Source organism: Truncatella angustata, assembly GCF_020726525.1.
Source record: "Truncatella angustata strain MPI-SDFR-AT-0073 chromosome Unknown BKA67scaffold_11, whole genome shotgun sequence".
NCBI classification, from domain to species: domain Eukaryota; kingdom Fungi; phylum Ascomycota; class Sordariomycetes; order Amphisphaeriales; family Sporocadaceae; genus Truncatella; species Truncatella angustata.
Genome location: NW_025763391.1, coordinates 787,840 through 808,171, shown reverse-complemented (window position 1 = coordinate 808,171; position 20,332 = coordinate 787,840). Strand labels below are relative to the sequence as shown.

The 20,332-nt window shown below is 49.5% G+C and overlaps 7 protein-coding genes across 7 annotated transcripts; 3 read left to right on the top strand and 4 right to left on the bottom strand.

The window, feature by feature from the left end:
* Positions 1 to 1,012: 1,012 nt before the first annotated feature.
* BKA67DRAFT_541708 (uncharacterized protein) lies at positions 1,013 to 2,824 on the bottom strand (the record flags this gene model as incomplete). The annotated part of the gene is made up of 4 exons (XM_046100978.1): positions 1,013 to 1,488; positions 1,549 to 1,670; positions 1,726 to 2,380; positions 2,557 to 2,824. 4 exons carry the CDS (start codon positions 2,822 to 2,824, stop codon positions 1,013 to 1,015), a joined length of 1,521 nt encoding a protein of 506 aa, XP_045952004.1.
* Positions 2,825 to 5,660: 2,836 nt separating this feature from the next.
* BKA67DRAFT_526778 (alpha-N-methyltransferase NTM1) lies at positions 5,661 to 6,521 on the top strand (the record flags this gene model as incomplete). Its single annotated transcript, XM_046098781.1, has 3 exons — positions 5,661 to 5,908; positions 5,968 to 6,303; positions 6,368 to 6,521. 3 exons carry the CDS (start codon positions 5,661 to 5,663, stop codon positions 6,519 to 6,521), a joined length of 738 nt encoding a protein of 245 aa, XP_045952003.1.
* Positions 6,522 to 7,930: 1,409 nt separating this feature from the next.
* Positions 7,931 to 9,569, top strand: BKA67DRAFT_499117 (P-loop containing nucleoside triphosphate hydrolase protein; the record flags this gene model as incomplete). Its single annotated transcript, XM_046097069.1, has 2 exons — positions 7,931 to 8,104; positions 8,181 to 9,569. Coding segments are annotated over 2 exons (1,563 nt in total), but the record flags the coding sequence as incomplete, so codon positions are not given.
* A 1,064-nt stretch (positions 9,570 to 10,633) lies between these two features.
* On the top strand, positions 10,634 to 12,527 carry BKA67DRAFT_585164 (UbiA prenyltransferase family-domain-containing protein). Its single transcript, XM_046104190.1, has one exon. The coding sequence runs from the start codon at positions 10,729 to 10,731 to the stop codon at positions 12,277 to 12,279; it is 1,551 nt and encodes a 516-aa protein (XP_045952001.1). The 5' UTR covers positions 10,634 to 10,728; the 3' UTR covers positions 12,280 to 12,527.
* Positions 12,528 to 13,983: 1,456 nt separating this feature from the next.
* BKA67DRAFT_541704 (glutathione S-transferase) lies at positions 13,984 to 14,726 on the bottom strand (the record flags this gene model as incomplete). Its single annotated transcript, XM_046100977.1, has 2 exons — positions 13,984 to 14,598; positions 14,673 to 14,726. The coding sequence occupies 2 exons, from the start codon at positions 14,724 to 14,726 to the stop codon at positions 13,984 to 13,986; spliced, it is 669 nt and encodes a 222-aa protein (XP_045952000.1).
* Positions 14,727 to 15,851: 1,125 nt separating this feature from the next.
* On the bottom strand, positions 15,852 to 16,706 carry BKA67DRAFT_527139 (uncharacterized protein; the record flags this gene model as incomplete). The annotated part of the gene is made up of 2 exons (XM_046098817.1): positions 15,852 to 16,310; positions 16,365 to 16,706. 2 exons carry the CDS (start codon positions 16,704 to 16,706, stop codon positions 15,852 to 15,854), a joined length of 801 nt encoding a protein of 266 aa, XP_045951999.1.
* Positions 16,707 to 17,639: 933 nt separating this feature from the next.
* BKA67DRAFT_113495 (uncharacterized protein) lies at positions 17,640 to 18,245 on the bottom strand. The gene has a single exon (XM_046094910.1). It carries the CDS (start codon positions 18,080 to 18,082, stop codon positions 17,699 to 17,701), a length of 384 nt encoding a protein of 127 aa, XP_045951998.1. The 5' UTR covers positions 18,083 to 18,245; the 3' UTR covers positions 17,640 to 17,698.
* Positions 18,246 to 20,332: the final 2,087 nt, after the last annotated feature.

Below are 20,332 nucleotides of genomic sequence, written 5' to 3'. Positions count from 1 at the left end.
AAAACTTTTATTACTGTACCGCGAAATACTATGGCGGCAACGGGTATTACTCACCTTGCGTAAAGACCATAATCACTGTAATGTAAGGGAGGTAATAAATGAACTATTGACGGTGAGTGAGACTCCATGCTTTGGAAGCGGTTCATAGAAACGTGAAGAGCTGGGGTACAAAGGATAATTGAAGGTGTTATTGGGAGGAGAGAAACGAATTTTTTTTAATATATTCTGCTTCTCTACATAATTTTTTAGTTTTTGCTAGGCAAAAATCATGCAATGGGATAGGCTCATTGCTTGGACGATTACAATAAAGCTGCCCGAAAAAGAATAAGGCTACCCGTAGCAAAATGCTGTACTAGTGTTTGTATGATATTGTAGAAAAAGTCGGCGAACAGTTGCCGGACAAGCTTCAAAATGAACTTAATTGTGCAGATCTGATTGCCGTCTAATGTACCACTCATACTTCTTGTAGTGCGGAATTATTCCCCGACCTGCGGTACACCAATGCGGGAACCTCAAAGCCGGGCTATTCCTACCTTTCAACCCGCCTGTTTTACTTCATGATCTTTAGCCGATTATTCTCAGCGCCGGCGAGTATGAGACTTTAGGTTTTCATTTACATATCCCGTTCTATAATACATAAGCAAAAGTTGCAGCGCGAGAGAAAGGCAAAGAAAGAAACAAGCGATACTCTGTAGTTTCTTGTCCCGTACCCATGCATACTCACTTCCCCCGGCGTCAATTTAGATGGGTGGGAGAGCATTCCTCGAATAATAAAAGTTTTTTACTTACGGGAAATCTGTAACTAGTAGGAATGCATATCAGCATTGCAACTATGAAACTGCTACTATCGTGCTATAAAAACAAAGATCAAATCATGCCAAATGAATGGAATACGGCGTGAAAACAGCCTCCGTCAATCAAACCATTTCATATCCAAAAGAAACACTTATAAGAGAAAAGTGACCCGACCTAAACCTAACTCAACAAAATCTGCGTTGTAATCGCATGCCCCCTATTCCTGAGCAGCGGGCTCTTCGGGTAATTGTTCTTCGACTTCATCTGCAGCAGGCTCCACGTCGTCGTGTTGCTCAGATTCAGTCTGAGGCTGCAGGTAATTCTCAAGCCAGTCCTCGAACGCTTGCTTCTGGGCGTCCGGGTCAGCGTTCTGAGCATGAATAGCGTATATCTGCTTTAGCATCTCAGTGTACAGCTCTACTCCGTGCTTTCCATCCTTGGAGTAGGCGTCTAGGATGTGCGGTACGGCGGCGATGCCCTCGCTAATAATCTGGTGGAAGAGCGGGTCATTCAGCAGTTTGGCAGTGAGCTTGGCACCCTCAAAGCCGGCCTTCAGGAGGCTGCTGGATTGTGCAGAGACGGCATCCATCTTAATGCCGATCTCCTTGGTCTTAGCTGCATTATTCTTGAGGATCTGAGCCTTCTTCTGCTCAAGTGTCCCCTGAATCTTCTCCTTGGGATCGAGATCAAATACTTTTTAGAATATTAGCCATGATCGCTTTAGGAGGTTTCCGGGAATAAACGGAAGCTTACTGCACAGTATGAGAAGAGGCGTAAGTTGTGAGGTGCGTAGCAAGTCCACAAGGAAAGGAAGAACGCCTTGGCCTTGCTTCTTGATCTTCTGCCATTCGGGCACTTCGAGCAATGAACGTGGGCTGGTATTTATCAGCTTAGAGCTCATTGGATTCTCACCTTGGACAAAACACTTACTCGGAATGACTGGTGGGTCTCTTCAGAGCCTTTAGGTATGCCTGCCAGTTTTGGTCGAACTCCTGTTTGAGTTTGTTGTCCTGCGCTGGAGGAGGCTTAGGCTTGGGAGTCACTGGAGTAGGAGTTGGCTTTGCCGGTGTCGGCTTCGCTGGAGCAGGAGTCGGCTTTGCCGGTGTCGGTTTCGCTGGAGCAGGAGTCGGCTTTGCCGGTGTCGGTTTCGCTGGAGTAGGAGTTGGCTTCGCTGGGGCAGGAGTTGGCTTCGCTGGTATAGGCTTTGCCGTCGGTGCCTTAGGAAGAGAAGGACGAGGCGCTGGCTTTTTGGCCAGATTCGCAAAACTCTGGACCAGCTGATCATCCTCAGAAGTTGGACTATTCTGGGCGGGAGAAGCCATGGTACCAACAGTACTTGCAGCCGAGAAGCTTTGAGCTGTAGCGGCTCCGCCGGTGTACTTGAAGAAGATGGTTCGGGTGCCGTAAAATCCCCCGTCTAAACCTTCCCGAGGGTGGATGATGAGTGGCCCTGTTCCAAGCTTGCTCGTCCAAGTCCCGTTAGGTAGTTTACGAGAGAAGTGCCGCAGATTATCCTTGGCGTCCTTAAAACAATCGACATCTGCTTCAGCAGCGTCTTTGGTTTGCTGAAAGCCGTGTTCGCCGACTACACATCTCAAGTTAGTTCGCACTTTAGTGTATTGAGCAAGGAGTGTACAGGGGCAAAAGGTTGTTGTATCAAGAAGCAGGACGTAGATTCGTGATTGAATGAAGATTCAGTCCCTTAAGTCCACAACCACCTATATTTGAGATATTTTCTGGCATGGACGTTGGACTACTCACAACGCTGGATGAGAATTTTATCCTCATACCACAAGTCGTTGGATATCCATTCATTGCTCAAGTCAGGATACTCAGGGAAAACAGGCTTTGGCTGAACATCTAGCGCCCAGTGAAGACACTTCCAGGCTTCATTGCCCTCTGAGCCTAAGAGAACAAACCATTGTTTTCCTTTGAGTGCATGCTCCTCGTCTTCGACCCACTTCTTTTCTTCGGGAGTAGGAGCACGTTGGCCACCAACTGGGTAGTTTCTTGGGGCAGGTGCTGGCATGATGATGAATATGGGTAAAACTTGTGCTGCTAGCAAAGTATAGGTAGGGATTTGGAAGGTCGCAGGGCTTTGAGAGGAGTGTTGATCTTGAATACAGAACTTACAAAAGTGCAATGTTGTGCCCTGGAGTGGATGGGGACATTTATATGAGAGCCAGCCCTCTAAATATCACTTCAGTCGGGTGCGCTTGAATGTTTTCCAATAATAATGTCGTTAGACAGTTTCAGGAAAATATTTTGTCCTGTCAGGAGGTTTTGAAAGTAAGCTGATGAACTCCAAGTAAGCCGCTGAGGCTGTAAAGGTGGAGTCCAGTAGTGCATGTGACTTCAAAAGGGCTATGGGATCCGTGTGGTTTTGTAGACTGGGATGCCTACGAATCGGCGACTTTAGCTGATCACACATCCACCAAAGGTGAAAAGGTAACATTACTTGACTGTGACTATCATTAAACAAAATGTAAGCCGGTTTTAACCCACGAAAAGGTGGAAGAAATGTTTATTTCATTATTTTTATTGACTTTCTATCTTTACAGCGACATTTAAATATCCACAGCAGTGTGTAATGTGATGCTCCAATTTACAAAATATAGCTTGTACCGCGCCATTATTCTGTATGTATAAGCCTACGAAGGACGGACACGAATGGTTTCATACTCGGTGCACTCATCATCCGGGCCCAAGCTTACTTGTATTTCCAGTTCCTTAGCAGCCATTGTGGTTATATCGCACCATACCATCCCAGGTGCTATTGTGTGATCACGTCTGACAGAGTTGATTTTAGATCCAGGGAATAGTTACAAAAACGATCACATCAGCCCGGATGCTGACTGGAAGGATCCGTCTTCTCAATATGTCATCATGGCCTGCGACTCATGACTGTGTGACCAGCCTGTCTAGCGCCCTCGCTTATCAAGAAGCTAACGTATAACAGACCTTTAAGTCTGGCAAGAAGTGAGTGAAGTTATTCAACGTAACACGGGTTGCTATAATCAGCCTCCGCGATATACAGAACACCCAATGTAGGTAGAGTGTCGAATCCATCAGACCCTTATGTGCTACGTGATCTTATGGGAGGAGAAGCCAATTTTGTGTTTACGCCGAGTGCCCGATCGGGAGGGTACAGAGCCGGGTGGCGTGAGCAGGTCACCGGATGAAGAGAATTTAGAAACGACAGGGGCTGGGTACAGATACAGCATTTATCTTCTTCAGCAAGCTATAAATACTTAGTATCAAGGCAGGTTGTTCTGTGTGTAAGACATATTCTCTTTGGGGAGTTTTGCATCAGACAGCAAGATGTGAGCCCATAATTGAATGCGAATATATTTGAGTGCCTAGGGACAATGCCTAGATAGTCAGCCACGCCAGCGTCGTCTGATATAGGCATGATGAAGTTTCTCAAACAGTAATACTTAAGTGTATGCCTTTGTGCTGCGAATAAACCAGTCTTTGGCAGACATGACCGTAACCTGGCTATCACGAATGATTTGAGAACTAATTTTCCGAATACAGTAGGCCAACCAATTGGCCATTTGGGGATATTGTGGACGCCGTGCAGTGCAGAGGTGCCTGGATATGGCTCTAATCAATACGATCTGGTTGCCACACACTTCAATTTCCCTGAAAAATGGGAAAGCTACCCCATTAGGAGGCAGTAGGATTTTCCGTCAACCATGACTGGCAAGTTGGGGCTAGCAGTACGTGCGATGTTTGACGATTATGGCAGTGGAAGTCCATTGGCACCCCAAAAAACAACCCACAAGACAACCCACACTTAGGAGCACAGGCAAAATAAAGACCCGAGAATATCTGCAAAGAGCAAATCTCACGATTCCTGAACATATGACACATAGCCCCCACGATAATCAGAGCCATGCGACTAATCGGAATAGGGAATAAGCGCATCATTTGCGCCCGCATAGCGGCGATGGTAGTGTCGGCATGCTGAAGCATCTCAATGCTTTGATCAAGAAAGATGCAGCTTTATCGGCCTGCTTAATTGCGGGAGAAAGCTAGGACTTAGAGAAACTCGCCGATATTATGGCAAAATTTACCTCAATCTAAAGATCATAGCCAACATCATCATTTTTTGCATGGCCCAGCCTTCGCCGAACTGTAATGACACGAAGAGGCTGTCAAAGGAAGTGATATGGATTGAGTTTGTACTTTTAGACATCCATGATCTATTGAACTGTAGCATATAAGCCAGGGCGCGAACGAAGGCCACTTTATTGCGTTGTTAACAAATACCTCCAGAGCCAGGCTAATCCAGGTCGTGGCACGAAGTTTGAGAAACCTCAGTAGACGGATAAGTTTGTTAAATGCATTGAGAGTGGCATGCACGGTGCTATTGAATATATTAATATCTGTGTTCACTCGGTATCAAATGGTTTTCATTCATAACTGATTTATGGTTTTGATAACGTAATTGATTGGAAGATGATGGCTTTGATGCGCTCTAATCTGGGGACTCCTGACATTTCGCCCTTATAATTGAGATGAGTATAGTGACGTATTTCAAGTCATGCGCGTCTGCTATCTTTGCACGGGATACTGAATGAAGAGGACTTTGTTGGAGATCTCGGGAAATATTGGTGTGGAGCTCAATCAGGTCAACAGAACAACAAGTCTAGGCCAGCTGCCCGCCACTGGCACAAATTCCGCCATGGTCTGCGAACTTTTAAAAAATAGCTGGGGTGAAAGCTAAACCAGGCACTCCGACTATAAGCCTCTCAATTTCATTCATGCAGAAGAGAAAGCTTACGCTCCCGGGACGAGAGGAGGGGAATTTCACCACTGGAAGCTCAATGATCGAGCCTCCTTCCACGACAAGGCAAAAAATGGACGTGTCTCCCATCGTCACAACCGCGGCGCCTGAGCCCTTGCCCGACAAGGCCGAAGGACTCAAGTATTGGAATAATGTTGATAGCGACATTAATGCCATGCTCGGCGGGGTCCCATCAGTCCAAGGTTTCTCAGTAACTTCCAGAGTCGACTTACAGGGCTCGCGCAATTTTCTGGCCAAGCTGGGTATTGGTGCTAAGCCAGGTCTGCGCATAGTGGACAGTGCCTTAGAGGATGGTGCTGGGTAAGAAGTATTATCAGGTATACGAAACGCACAATTTCTAACAAGGCCTCTTAATATAGCATTGGCAGGGTCACGGAGGGGCTCCTTCTAAAAGTCGCTAAACAGGTCGACATTATTGAGCCCGTCATCAAGTTTACAGACGGCTTGCAACATAAACCTGGTATCCGCGCTATCCATAACATAGGACTAGATGATTGGATACCTACGAAAGATGACAGCTATGATTTGGTATGGATCCAGTGGTGTGTCGGCCACTTGACTGATCCCCAGCTCGTGCAACATCTTGAGCGATGCAAGGCAGCGCTAAACCCTGACGGTGGTGTTATCGTGGTGAAGGAGAACATCAACTCGATTGACGAAGATTTCTTTGACGAGACAGACAGCAGTGTCATAAGGTAGGCTTCCAATCTCACATCAATACTCCCAAATAGGTGCTTGAACGAAACTGATCTTGCCCAGACAAGACGCAAAGTTCCGGGCCTTGTTCAAGCAAGCGGGCCTGACGCTTTTCAAAACGGAACTGCAGAAGGGATTCCCTAAAAGTCATTTAGGGAAGTTGCTTCCTGTCCGAGTTTACGCGCTAAAATCAATCGCTCCAACTGTACGGAAATGAGCGCTTGAAAGCTCAGCGTGTCGTAAGGATGTGCTACTCTTGTAGCCAGAACTATGTAGCCAGGACTGAGGCGCTGGTCGGCTACTTGGTTATCCATCGGACACCCCCTGATCGTGCATGGGGTTGGTCATGGTGAGAGCGCGACGTAACGACAAGGATGTGACGATCGTTACTCATGCTACAAGATCAGGTTCGTAATAAAACATCAGTACAGTCACTAACGTTAAGCTGGCTCAGTCTCCCAGTCTCACAGCGTTGTATGCGCAGTGTCACTGGACACGCCGTCACTGAACACGCAGTCACTGGACACGCATAGCGATCATGGTTTTATGTGGTGCGACGATGGGTTTGCGAGCATCGCTGGTCCAGCCTCCGTGTTGAATGACCTATGCATCATGGCCGTATGGGGCATGGACATTGTTTCTTGCGGATGTGCACTCTCGTAATAAACATGTTCCAATGCACATGCGCTGCTCAGGCCCAGGCCGATGCCCTCTACCATGGCACCTCAATGCACATACTATAAACAGTGGCAAATAACAGATATTGTAGCAAACCTTGTATTTAATTAACTCAACGATCAAAGATATCTGTTCAACTCCTTCCTGAATGCGGCCGCAGGTTTGGTGTTTGTCCCATGCAGCTAGCCGAGGCATGCGCAACGTTTTGTTTCCTGGATTGTTGTGCGACTAAGGGCTATGTACTGTACATGCACCCGAGGCTCAATGACTACAGTACAGTAGTCAGGTTAGATAGCTATGTGTGTAGCATATTTTCGTCCACCGGGCACCAAACTGTGGGGTGATTTCTCGAGGTGCTGCACTGGATCTCAGCACTATTTCCCCCAACATACTTCCATATCTCATATCAATTCCTGGAAAACAGAGCTGCAGCTAAATGCGTGCACCTGCTGCACCTTGAACGAACTATACCTGTTTTTGCGCAGCATCCAACGACACCTGAAAAATTACGCCACGTCAAGTGCAGACTTGTAGCCCCAAAGTGTGCTTCTTCTTTTCATCTCCAGCTTCCGTGTTTGATCTCGCATATTGGAGCAGTGGACACGAGCATCCCACACAGTCGCTTGAATTCTGCCCTCACCAGCTCAACACCGGTAAGCAGCCTCCCATTTCGTATGATTCCATGTCACATCTTTCGGCTGAAACTGACCTTGACAAGATCCCACACAGTTCTTGCTATCGTTTGACGTCGTGGTAGTAGAGGCTTAAGGGTAACGAGTCTGTAGGTGCACAGCACAGCCTATTGTGATTGTCAACTTTCAACTGCTTGCTGAAACCAAAAGTTTCTATTCAATACATGAGCAAGCAACCGCCACTATGGCTAGGCAGAGATGGCCTCTAACGCTCGGCGGTGGTGTTCCTGGAGGTACATCATTGCGTCGGCTTTTTCAGCAAACCACTCCTGGATTTAGCTCTCTGCAAAAGTTCTTCTCAACATGGTTGAACCTTGATATCACCACACTTGCCGTCGCGTTGACCGTGTTTGGCGCAATCAGCAACGGCACGCAACAGCTGAAATATATCGCCCTTGAGATGTACAGCTGGGTAGCAAGATTTTTCACTGTAAGGATGATTTCTGATAGACATCGACTTTGTAGCATATTCACGTCAGAAATGCTGATTCGATCACTGTAACTAGGCCTCAGTTTCGATCCCCGGCAGTGACAGACTGAATCGAGAAGTCTTGAACTGGATCGGCGCCAGGGTCCTTTTGCAACAGCAGACTCGTATCCTCACTGCAACCTCGGAACCTGTTCAGAATGATGCCTGGGACTTTCGCCGTGCTGGCATCAAAAGAACAGACCATCACAGCGGGAAGCGACCCCCCATCCAGTATCTCCCTACATTTGGTATCACGTGGTTCTTCTATGACCGTAACATTTTCCTAGTCCGCCGTATCACGGATGGAAGAGGTTTTGGTCGCAATGCCTATGTCTCGGGTGAGTTCGCTGACCAATATGTCGTTCCTCCAGCTGGCCATGAACCTCTGGTCGTCATGTGCTTGGGTCGGTCGGTGAAGCCAGTCAAGAGATTCCTGAACATGTGTCGCGACTTCGCCGACATGCAGCGTGAATCATTCACCACAGTCCGTGCCTCACGAAACAACTACCACCGCGAGGGCTGGGATACGACCATGCTACGGCCGATCCGACCCCTTGAAACCGTCAATATGCAAAAGACGGCCAAGGAGGAACTCGTTTCCGACATGGAAAACTATCTCAAGCCCACGACCCGCCGCTTTTACACTTCACGAGGCATCCCTTACCGCAGAGGTTACCTCTTGCACGGTCCTCCCGGCACAGGCAAGACCAGCTTATCACTCGCCTTGGCAGGCCGATTCAGCCTGGAGCTTTATATCATCCATGTCCCAAGTCTCGCAGCCGATATAGAACTAGAGAGATTGTTCACATCGCTACCACCCCAGTGTATTGTCCTACTCGAGGACATCGATGCCGTCGGCATGAAGCGTAAGCCGGACCGAGAGGACGACGACATGGATGAGAAGGAAATAAAGGAGATGAGGAAGCTCATGGCCCATGCCCACATCCGCCATGGTAGAGTCACCTTGTCAGGATTATTGAACGTGCTGGATGGTGTCATCAGTCAAGAAGGCCGTATCGTCCTCATGACATCTAACATTGCTGACAAGCTCGATGAGGCACTTGTCAGGCCTGGCAGGATTGACAAGATGATATTCATGGGCAACATTGATGGCGATGCAGCTGAGGAGATGTTCCTACGGATGTACACTCCTGACCAGAACGAAACGCCCATTGTCGTGGAGCCACGCACCGACCTGAGCTCCGAAGAGCTCAAAAGATTTGCATTCGAGTTTAGGTCGAGGATTCCAGATGACACATTCACTCCTGCGCAGATCCAGGGCCATCTACTGAATTATTGTAACCACCCCGAAGCAGCAGTCGCTAACCTTGAGGATTGGGCGGAGATGGAAAAGAGGCGGATGGAAGAGGCAGAAGAGAAGGAGGAGGAAGCGCAAAAGCGCAGAGCCACGAGACGCAGAGAGCGGAATCAGCAAGTCGTTGCTGGCACTGGACCGGGTGGAATGCAAGGGCCGATGAACCCTTCTATTCCGCCATCAGACCACGTGAACTCGGCCCTTAACTGGCGCGCTAGCACGCGGAATGCGCAGTCACAGGCCACGCCGGAGAAGTGCAATGGTTCGGAGAAAGGTGGTAGATCATCTGACACTCTGGTTGAAGACTCTAAGCCGGTGGACGGGAACGCAAATAACTCAGATGTGATTAACACCACTGAAGAGGGGACTGTGACGCTCCGCAAGACTCCTCAGGCTGCCATCTAGGACGAGTTCGCATTGGCTGGTCTGGCATTAACGGCCCTGCAGGATTATGCAAATATGTTCACGTCTTGTAGAAGTGTACACAGCGACGGGTGCAGCTCAGTAGTCCCCACGAGTTTCTGTAGTGCAGCCGAACATGGCAACAATCACCCTCACAAAGGTTTCCATGTACCCGGCAGAAAAGTGATCTGCACACTTCTGAAACTTCTTGTCATAGGTGAAAAGAGTCCCGAAATTCCTGCGAGGCCAAACGTTGATAGACAGCATCGACGGAACCCAATCGGGAAGCCTCCATCAATGACGGAAGCATCGTACTGTGACCTGTCAACGTGGATGGTGTTTTGGCTCGTGTAATACCAGGCTCTATGTTGGATGTTTCATTGTACCATGAGGACCATTGCCAAAATCCGTGTCGACACTTGTCGCCATATCATGTGGTGCCTGCGTTGACTACATTGGCAGAACAAGGGGTGATATTCTCGGTTGGGTTGATACCGCTAACAGACCTCGCCTCGCTCGCTATTTTGCCCTACAAGCTAAGGGGTACGGATCCGTAGGCATAATGAGATTGACAATGAGATGATGCTGAAGATGCCTCTGCCCCACTAAGTTTAAATCAACCTGGAGCTCTGTTTTGCTCTGTATGTAACTAACTACGGATCCGTAAAATGTCAAGTTAGACGTTTGCAGGTCTCGGGCCCGGAATATCCGCTGGCGCCGGGGGACTGCCCCAAATTCTGAAGTTAATCCTTGAAGCTCCATCGGACCTGGACGGTGTATCTCGACTCGCGCGACGCCATGATAAATCGGCCGAATCGACCAATTGACCCGTAATATCTCAGAAAATGGGTCATGGTCCTCGTTCGCGATGAATATACGGTCGCCCAAAATATTGCTCCCTCCAGGCGCCGCCCACGATATTTGCTGGCGGTGCACGTCGCAGCTGTCTCGAACCCAGGGACCAGGCCTCGTCTCTGCGAGGAGCTTCACCCAGAGCTTCGCGCCGCGGAATCGTGCGGTACCCACGAGGTCTAGCCGGCTGAAGGCTGGATATTTCTTCGCTAATGGCTCCGTCCCAGAGACACAGACGGTAGACGGCCGGGCTGGGAGGCAGTCCATCTCTTTTACCGCGCATGGAAGACCCAACGATACACAGACTACGACGACGTCATCGACACTACCACATTCGAGCCAAGACTTGCCACATAGGAGACGGCAAGTTGCAAGGCGGAAGGAGAAGGCGGCACAAGCACAAGCACAAGCCCAGGCTGCAGCAGCAACCACCCCAGATGGTTCTCTTCCTGTGGAAGATGCCTCTTCAGCCTTAACTACTGCTGCCGCCAAGCAGAGCTCCTTCCGCCGCCAATTCTCGCTCTATCTATCGCTCTCCAAGCCCCGACTTTCCATGCTCGTGGTCCTGACAGCCATGTCCTCGTACGCGCTTTACCCAGTCCCGGACTTCCTTTCGCCTTCCATAGGCCTCGACGCCCCGTCGCTGTCGCCCCTGACCCTCGCGTTCCTCACAACCGGTACCGCATTATGCTCTGCCTCGGCGAACTCATTGAACATGCTCTACGAGCCCAAAACGGACGCCATGATGTCGAGGACGCGAAATAGGCCGCTGGTGCGTGGCCTGCTCTCCCAGCGCAAGGCTGTCATGTTTGCCGTACTGGCAGCAGCCACTGGAGTTGGCGCATTGTACTTTGGAGTCAACCCGACCGTCGCTGCTTTGGGCGCGACCAACATAGTTCTTTATGCAGGAGTATATACGCCCATGAAGCGTCTGCATTGGTTCAATACCTGGGTTGGAGCTATCGTCGGAGGAATCCCCCCACTCATGGGTTGGGCAGCAGCAGCCGGAGAGTCTGCAAAAGACACAGGTGGCTTCGAAGAACTACTTCTCACCAGGGACGCGATAGGAGGATGGCTACTGGCAGGCTTGCTGTTTGCTTGGCAGTTCCCCCACTTCATGGCCTTGTCCTGGTCTATCAGAGAGGAGTATAAAGGAGCCGGGCACAAGATGCTTGCTTGGATCAACCCGGCGCGAAACGGAAGAGTAGCCCTCCGATACAGCTTGGCCTTCTTCCCCATCTGCTTCGGTCTCTGCATGGCTGGCGTCACAGAGTGGAGCTTTGCAGTCACAAGTCTGCCCATCAACCTCTGGCTGACCAAGGAAGCTGTGCGCTTCTGGAAACATGAGGGCCACCAAGGCAGTGCGCGAGGCCTCTTCTGGGCGAGTGTCTGGCACTTGCCTGTGGTCATGGTGTTTGCCCTGGTGCAGAAGAAGGGTATGTGGAGCCGTGTATGGAGGGCAGCCTTCGGTGAGCCTACTCTGGATGAGGACGAGGAGGAAGACTGGGAGGATGATGAAGTTGTCGATGCCGTGCCTTCACCAGTAGTGGCACGCGTCAGCAGCTAACGTAGAGGAAAGCAGCTCGGGCATGTGTATTCAAGTGTATTTGTTATTGTACCATAAGAGACTATGATACCAGCACCGCGTTAAAGCGCAACATATGGGCTCATCGCCATTATATCGCTCCGTATAGTATGTCTTGCCTTTTTGGCCAGTAGTATATCTCGATCGCATCTTGATCAAGCCGCCGGTCAGATCATTATGGTATAATCATGGCTAGTCGCTCTCGACTACCCTGCAAATAAAGAGCGCCGCGTATTTCCAAGTGCCGTCGATGCCTATTGCCTCCACCCTATAGACTAATGATACGTAGCACGATAGTACGGAGCACACTAGCAACCACTCCCCTGTTGATTAGGCCTGGGTAAGAATTACATAAAGGGAAGTGGGCAGTGGAACATACACCAGCGCAGTAGTGAGGACTGCTATAAGTGGAACTTCTTCTTCGTCGACAGATTCCGCGTCATGATGAATAGGCAGGCCTGTTTGGAGCGCCGGCCGAAAATGACTAAATAACACAGCAGAGCAAAAGAGAACCAGTGGGAGCTGTTTATCAATGCTTAGCTGTTCAACTGAAGCTAATGGACTTTGACCAAGCCGAAAATATCCCATAGAACCATTCCACACAGTGGACGGCTTCTCCCAAAGCTTCTGAGGATATTCAACCAGTTTGGGTTCAAGTCTTCGACTTTCGAACCTTCACTTAGGTGTCTAAGTCCTGACCAATAATTAATTGGATATAAATCATCGAGATGCAATCTTTCGAAACTGGCTGCGTAGCCAATGGAAGAAAAGCTGGCCAGAGCTTGGAGTTGCATTCTGCGATTTGGAATATCACAACTTCGACGGCCTGGCCAAGCCTGACGAGATGCCTCTGATCCTTGGCCGACCTGGCAGCTTGGCACAAATTGACATTCTTTATGGCAAAGCAGCCGGTAGAGATTTTGCCGCTCTATTTCGTCGTTTCGATGGTTTTAATGATAATACGGGCAGTTCTTTGATTTGAGGTGTCAAGTGGGGGACCGACCAGCATTGCGGAAGCGGTCATTGATGGGGCTTAGTTCCAATGTTGAGATGATATCACTCGTGATCTGCACAGTTCAACGTCCCAATATTTCATTCGCCTGCTGCGAAATTCTACCAATGAATTGCGATCTATGGCCATTATGAGAATATATCAGGCGTCAGAGGCGAACTTTTATGCACTTAATTCCAAGCAATCAGTACATCATGATTTTAACGATAGGATTCCGCCAAAGCTAATACATACGCCAGGCTATTAACAAAGCTACGCTACCATACAAGGGGCGCCAGATCTACTTTGTCCCTGTTTATTCAGCAAGAGACTAATTGAGCTGGGATTTGCAATGCCGAACAGAGCGACGACTGCTGACTTCTTCACACCTCTCAAGAAACCGGCTGAGCGCATCGCCCTGGAGAGGTTTAGAATGGGGACCGACCTCTAAGGCCCCCAGATTATTATATGATCCTGGAGACTATTCAAATTCCAAGGTCTCAGACTCTCGGTAATGGAAAGGTTTTACTGACGTGTGGCGACAAGACGGTAATACATTATTGAAATGCTCCAAGAAAGTGATACCGATCGCCGAGGATCCCATAGAGCTGCAGCTGAGAGTTGTGTGGGAAATTAAGCACAGTGGCACACTCGTGATACACCGTGGACGAAAATCTGAAATTCGTTACCGCAATCTACTGCTTAACTCTGGAGGCAACACTCTTCAACTCCCCAAACGCGCCCTTGAACTCGGGAATCTGCGACAAACCTTCCAGATATCTGTTGACTTCAGGCACCTCCCTCTTCATCTCGTCATCAATCAGATAACCCAGAGCAAAGAACAACGGCCCAGCAACCATGACGTCCGCTAGGGTGAGCTCCTCACCAACCAAGAACTTCTTACCGTCCTTGACGGCGACCTCGAGTCTCCTCAGCGCCCGCAGCAAGTTCGACGCGCTCTGGTCGTACTTCTGCGCATCGAACGGCACGATCTTGAACAAACACATGACCGCCGCAGGCATGACGTTGGGCACAAGCTCGTTCTCGGCGAAGCAACTCCACTCGGTGACGCGTGCAGCGGTCTTGGTGTCGGACAAGCCCAAGAGCTGCGCGGCCTTGGGACCGGAGGATGCGATGTAAGAGCAGATGGCCGCGCCCTCGGCCACGCAGAATCCGTCGGCCCCCTCGAAGGCGGGCACCTTGCCCAAGGGGAACTTGGACAGAAACTCAGGCGTCTTGTTGGTCTGTCCCATCGCGAAGCCCTCCGCAAGGGAGACCTCTAGGTTGTTGAGGGAAGCGACAACCTGGGCCTGTTTGGGGAGTTAGTATGTGGTTATTTTATTTATTTATTTATTCTTCGAAAAAGAGAAAGGGGGAGGCTCACGCGCTGGACTCGCCAGTTGCCTGGGTAGGAGTAGATTTTGCCGAAAGAGCCCATGATGAAAGTCTATTCTGTGGGAGCCAAATAAGTGGAGATGTAAGCGAAGGGGTTGGTTGGCTGGGGATATGTTGTGATTTCATGGATGTATTGCAACAATCGGACTTGAGCTATATATATTTCACTTTTCCTCCTCAAGCTGCATTACACTACATGTCGATGTCACTACGATTTGTCAGCGGATACAAAATGCTTCCGGCAGATTCTGAGGGGAAAGTGGATACGATAATGTTTAATACATAGAACTACTCGGTGGCTGGGTGGCGGAAGGCAATGCATCGGCAGCTTTTTCTCTCTCAGATTTTGCGGGCGGTCACGAGTGCGCGGCGTGCGGTTTTGGGACTTGCGTGGTGGAGGCTGTACGCATTCTCCCGGTATAACGACAGCCTATGCCGTAGTTATTCTTTTTTTTTTTTCGCAAAAGCTCTTTCGTTACTTAAAGGAGCATATAATCTGATTGAGGAGTGGATTGAATAGCCCGGAAGTCGACAAGCGGAGGACTGCTTCCGCAATGGGATTCTTCACCGCCAGCGGACCGACAACCGGTTCGAGCCACTGAGAGACTAGTGCGAGCTACTAGATTTACAGGTAGATGATGTACGAGAGCTTGAAATCACGATCTGAAATTCTACATGAGTGTGTAAGAATAATTGATTGAAGGAATGAATGGATGAACGTCATGTCATAAACGCAGCTACTGATACGTGCTGTTTGCTCATATCTGTGCTGCAAATCTTCTTATCCAAGCCACCCCTTTGCTTTTGTCCGCCTCCCGGGATATCGTGGTATCTAGATGTCTAGTATACACAATCAAAGATCGTTGTGAGCGTGTGCAGATGTGCAAGTATTATGGCAGTGCGCCACATCTTCACATGTTCAATCCAAGCCCTGCATAGGGACTTCACCCAGTTCTTGCTTCCCCCTATGGAAGTTATTCCCAAGATTACCGTTTATCAATATAGCGCCATAAAACACCGATTGCAGCCCAGCCCCCTGGAAATGCAAATGCAGTCATGCTGGACATACCCAGTGCCGAACTTCTCTAACGCCAAATAAGTGTCATTACGCCTTGAAATGCAGTCGAAACGAAGCAGCGAGGATACTTTGAGAAAATAGTGTGCGTCGTTACATGTTGCCGTGTTGTGGTCGATTAATTATGGACTCGATGCCCATGTCGACACTTGGCAGTCTCTGGCCCATATAGGGAGAGTTTCCTTGTGAATGATGATGAGAGTGGCTAGGAATAGTGCCATACCCATGAGCTGCCGTAGAAGAGACGGATGAGCCGTAGTCGGAGGATGACATGCCGCCGTTGCTGGCCGGGTAGCCGTGATGGCTATATGCTTGCTGATTCAAGTGCATATGGTAGCCGTTGTGGAATGAGTTACTCGCAGAGTGCGAACTAGAAGAGGCAGTCTCGGGACTGCTGTAGGAGGCATCGAGGTCATCTACTGGAGTCAGACCAATGCCCGAGATGCCGCTGTCGTCGTCATACCCATGGAATGGTTGGCCAGACTCGGCCCGCTCCCGCCGATTACCCGCACGGGCGGCATTCTGAACGTTCTTGATTCCACTGCTCATGCACTAAGGGTCGTTTCAGTATAAGGAGGTGGTAGCAGGGTGGGAAACATGACTCACCCTCTGTTCAACCACGGTCCACTTCTCTCCACACTTGGCTGCCAACGGCTGCCAGAGCTCCTTGCGCATGCTCATGTACTCCTTGGCGATCTTCTCAAACTTTCGTACATCCCAGTCATCGGCCCCCTTGCGTTCCATCAAGCGCTCATGTCGCTTTCGGCAAGCATTAGGCGTCTTGTTGGGGAAATAGGTGGTTCGAATGAGAGCCCAATTGAGGCCCTGCTGTCTGGCTGTGAGGAGGTTTTGATCGTCTTGCGGGGACCAAGCCCCAGATGAGGAACGGTGCGGCATGGGCGGTGGCACCACAGGCGGTGCAACGTACTGTTCATACTGAGGCTGCATAGGGGGCTGGACTGATGAAGATGATGGCACTGTAGGATAGAATCCTGTGTTAATAGGCAGTTGTTGTTGGCGACTAGTGTATCCAATGGTCATGGGCTGAGCTGGAGCCAAGGATGCAGGCATGGCCATGGCATTAGCGTATGCCTGAGCCTGCTGATGATGAGTGGAACTCGAAGAGCGTGTGTGTTTCGGCATCGTGAAGGTAGATGAAACGACAGTATAGTGGAAAACTGGAACGAATACGAGTGGGTATCAATCCGAACCGATGCGATTAGTACTAAGGTGCTGTATGTCGAGAGTTCGCAAAGTGGATGACTTTTTGAATATGCAAGCGAGAATGAAATGCTAGTCCCTCGTGTCAAACGAACGGACTTGAAACGAACGGGTTTAGGAAACAGCAAGGAAAAGCTGAGACAGAGGAAAGTGACGAAAGGAAATTCGTTGTCGTTGCTATAGCGAAGGAGGTCTGGGAAAAGAGACCAAACACGATGGGTCACGATCGGGACGCGACCCTTTATAAAACTGAGATGAGCGATGAAGGCGAATCGAGCAGCTGCGACAGTTGGCTCGAGGTTGAGTTGTGAGACCCAAGACTATGGATCTGAAACAAAGCTACCATGCTGGTTCAAGAGAAACTCACAGTGGAAGAGCGAAGGAAAAATGCAAGCGAAAGTTTTGAAACCCGGGGTGTGTATCTGAATGAACGGATACACGTCTCAAGGGACACTCATATTGGCTGGCCAGTCTTGGGGAGGCGTCTGTATGGAGCTGGGCGGCTAGATCAAGGAGCTAGGTGTAGGAGGGCGGCTAAGATATATGAAATGGGTCCCCATATACTATGTAGCTTGCGTTTTGCGGGACGAGAGAAGAGCTAGCGAAGGGGTCAAAAATAGTAAAATGGTTGGTCTCAGCAACCGCCAGCCTTGTACCTCTCATACAGAGGAGACGGCCGTCTTCACGCGAAGAAACGCCCAGGCACTAAAATTGGATAGCTATGGGCATGACCGCACTTGCGATGATATAAGAAGAGCTCGGGAAGGAGGATAGCTGATCAGACAGTGGTTGCTGAAAGGGACGACGAGCATGACTGCCGAAGGGCTTCTGGCTTCGTTTGGGTGCCGCAGCACCGTATGCAACTGCTTTCTGCAGCACCTGCATGGGACTGAGGGACTAGGGACTGAGGGACTAGGAAGCGCCACTCCCGCCGCAGATCTCAAATGTGCAATTATTGTAGGATGTGGTGCCGTACCTGCTGGGCAGAGTCTATTGCCCCCAGGAATTGGAAATGCTGCGTGAACGACTCTTCCCCTGCAGCGCCTGCGATATTCAGACATGCGCGACACTGTGGCTGGCTGCTCCGGGTACCGGTAGGTCATGTCAGAAACTCCTGCATTCAGCCGCGAGGTCCCCAGAAAGGAAAGAGTCTAAATGAGACAAACGCCTCCTAAATCGTCAAAAAAAAGCTGGACAGCGGTTGCGATGAAAATAAAGCGCAGACATTGGCTGAGCTTCAGATGAGCTTTCCAAAATAAGAATCCAAGGTGCCGTGCAGGCGCGCGTTTACAAAAAGATCAACTGTGCTAACTCGGATATGGTTAGACTGCCAGTCTTCGTGCATCGAGCCAAAGATCCCCCTCGATTATTTTTGGTTGGCGCCCTTCGAATAATTCATTGAGCTCCCGCATGAGGGTCACGTGTACTCCGCACAACTGTTTTGTTGTTCTCGGTTCTCGCCGACGCTTGGGAAGTACAATGATGCGCGTCAAGCTTTGTTTTGCTTCAAGAGCGGTCACGTCTTGAATTGATCTTCATATTTTGTGCCGAGTAGTCAAGACAGCTTCCAGTCATTCCCCTAACTCATATCTGGTCTTTGTTTCTTCTGCCTCTGGCCCCACGGGTGACGCTGTGTCGCTGCCCCGCCTACTGGTTTTCGCTTGCTACTCTTGGGGTTCGTCGCAACGCAGTACTTCGCAACCCACGCTCGAATACGAAGATGTTTATCGTGGTTTGCTGAGACTTCTGCCGAGATGGACCTTTTCTTCAATGTTTCGTGTTTCGAAAAGCGCGGTTGAGCTCAATAGCAGGCCTACAAAGTGGCCAGCGTGGCATGGCGTCGCTTATTAGCCGACAAATTCACTCCATATGCGAATGTCCCTTTCCGCTTATTTTGTTCCTCGCAGTTAGCTTGCACTACCTTTCTCCATCTGTCGTGGGTTTGACTCCGACTTGAGTGTTAGCATGCCGCCGCTGGCGCCGCTAAAGCTGCCCTTTGGTGATTGTGATGTTTCATCTCCTTCGTCTGCATAGGTGTTTGGAGGACTCGGTGATTGCTCCTGATCATTCAACACTCTGCTATTTCCTTAGAGGATGGCAATCCGGTTATCGCGGGGTCGGAATGCGCCGTTATGGCTGCGTTGGTGTTTTCTCCGCAATGACAGATGATCAAGGACATTGATGGTTCAATATGTCTCTCCCAAGTCTAAGTGGCAAATGACTTTTGTCCTTTGGTTTACTCTTGACGTCTTACCTGATATGAGCATGTGAAGCATCATCTTGACCGCCACCGCTTTGGCGATGCAACTTGCCCCCCCCCCCCCCCCCCCCCCCCCCCCACCCAGTGTACCATTCTTGCAGAAGTTTTCTGGAAAGCTCCTAACGCCCGAATCCTGTCAAAAGGTAATCTTTCTCCTTCCACTTTAGTCGTAGGCATGGAGAATGATATGCCACCACCATCATTGTCACCTAGCGGTTGGACTAAGAGAAGAAGTGTAGACATTGGATGGCACTTAATAGCAGACTACTAGCAGTCAAACGCCCAAAGCTGCTGTTTACTGTGGCTCCCTTGGCCACACTCTCCCCGGGAGGCATCGAGCGTCGGCACGGCAGAGCTGTAGCGGACACTTCGCAATTTACATGTGGAACTCAGGATGATAACTTACAGGTGTGCCCAACACGAAGGGCGGATATTCCAGTCCAGGACGGACCTCTAACCGCTTTGTTTCCAACAAAATCTTTTCAACAATTTCCATACAAACTTGGTAAATGGTTTGTTCATATTGAGGTTTGAATTCAAGCCTAGTAGATTTGACTAACCCGAGAATCCCACACAAGCTGTGCCGAAGGTCAAATTGACACAAACTCATACCACGAGCGCATGGCTCCGAAGGACTCAAGAGGTGAAAGGGGTTCAAACTCCAAATCATAGCAAAAGCGCCGATGGCATACGTTAAATAAGAGAAATTCAACATTTTAGAAATTTGTCGTGGTATATCTATGGTTGCCTAGGATTGCTTACGAGATCTTGGAACGATTGTATGGCAAAGACAACAATACCAGTCCTTGAACATTCCTGTCCCTGCCCCAGCGGTTTATGAATTGGCAAGCGAGGTTACTGTTATCTTCTTCCCTGCCGAGTCAGATTGCCATCACCTCCGCTTATTTGTACAGCTCGCCCATCCAAAGTACCTGGTAAGTCGTTTTGGTCTATGCATCTCTCATCTATCCCGAAGTATCAGTGCTTTCGTGGAAGTCATAATATTTGCACGGCCCCAAGCAGATTCGATGTAACCATGAAGACGTTCCTGTTTACAATGATCGGAGACTTTGTAGTCGTAGCCCTGGAAATG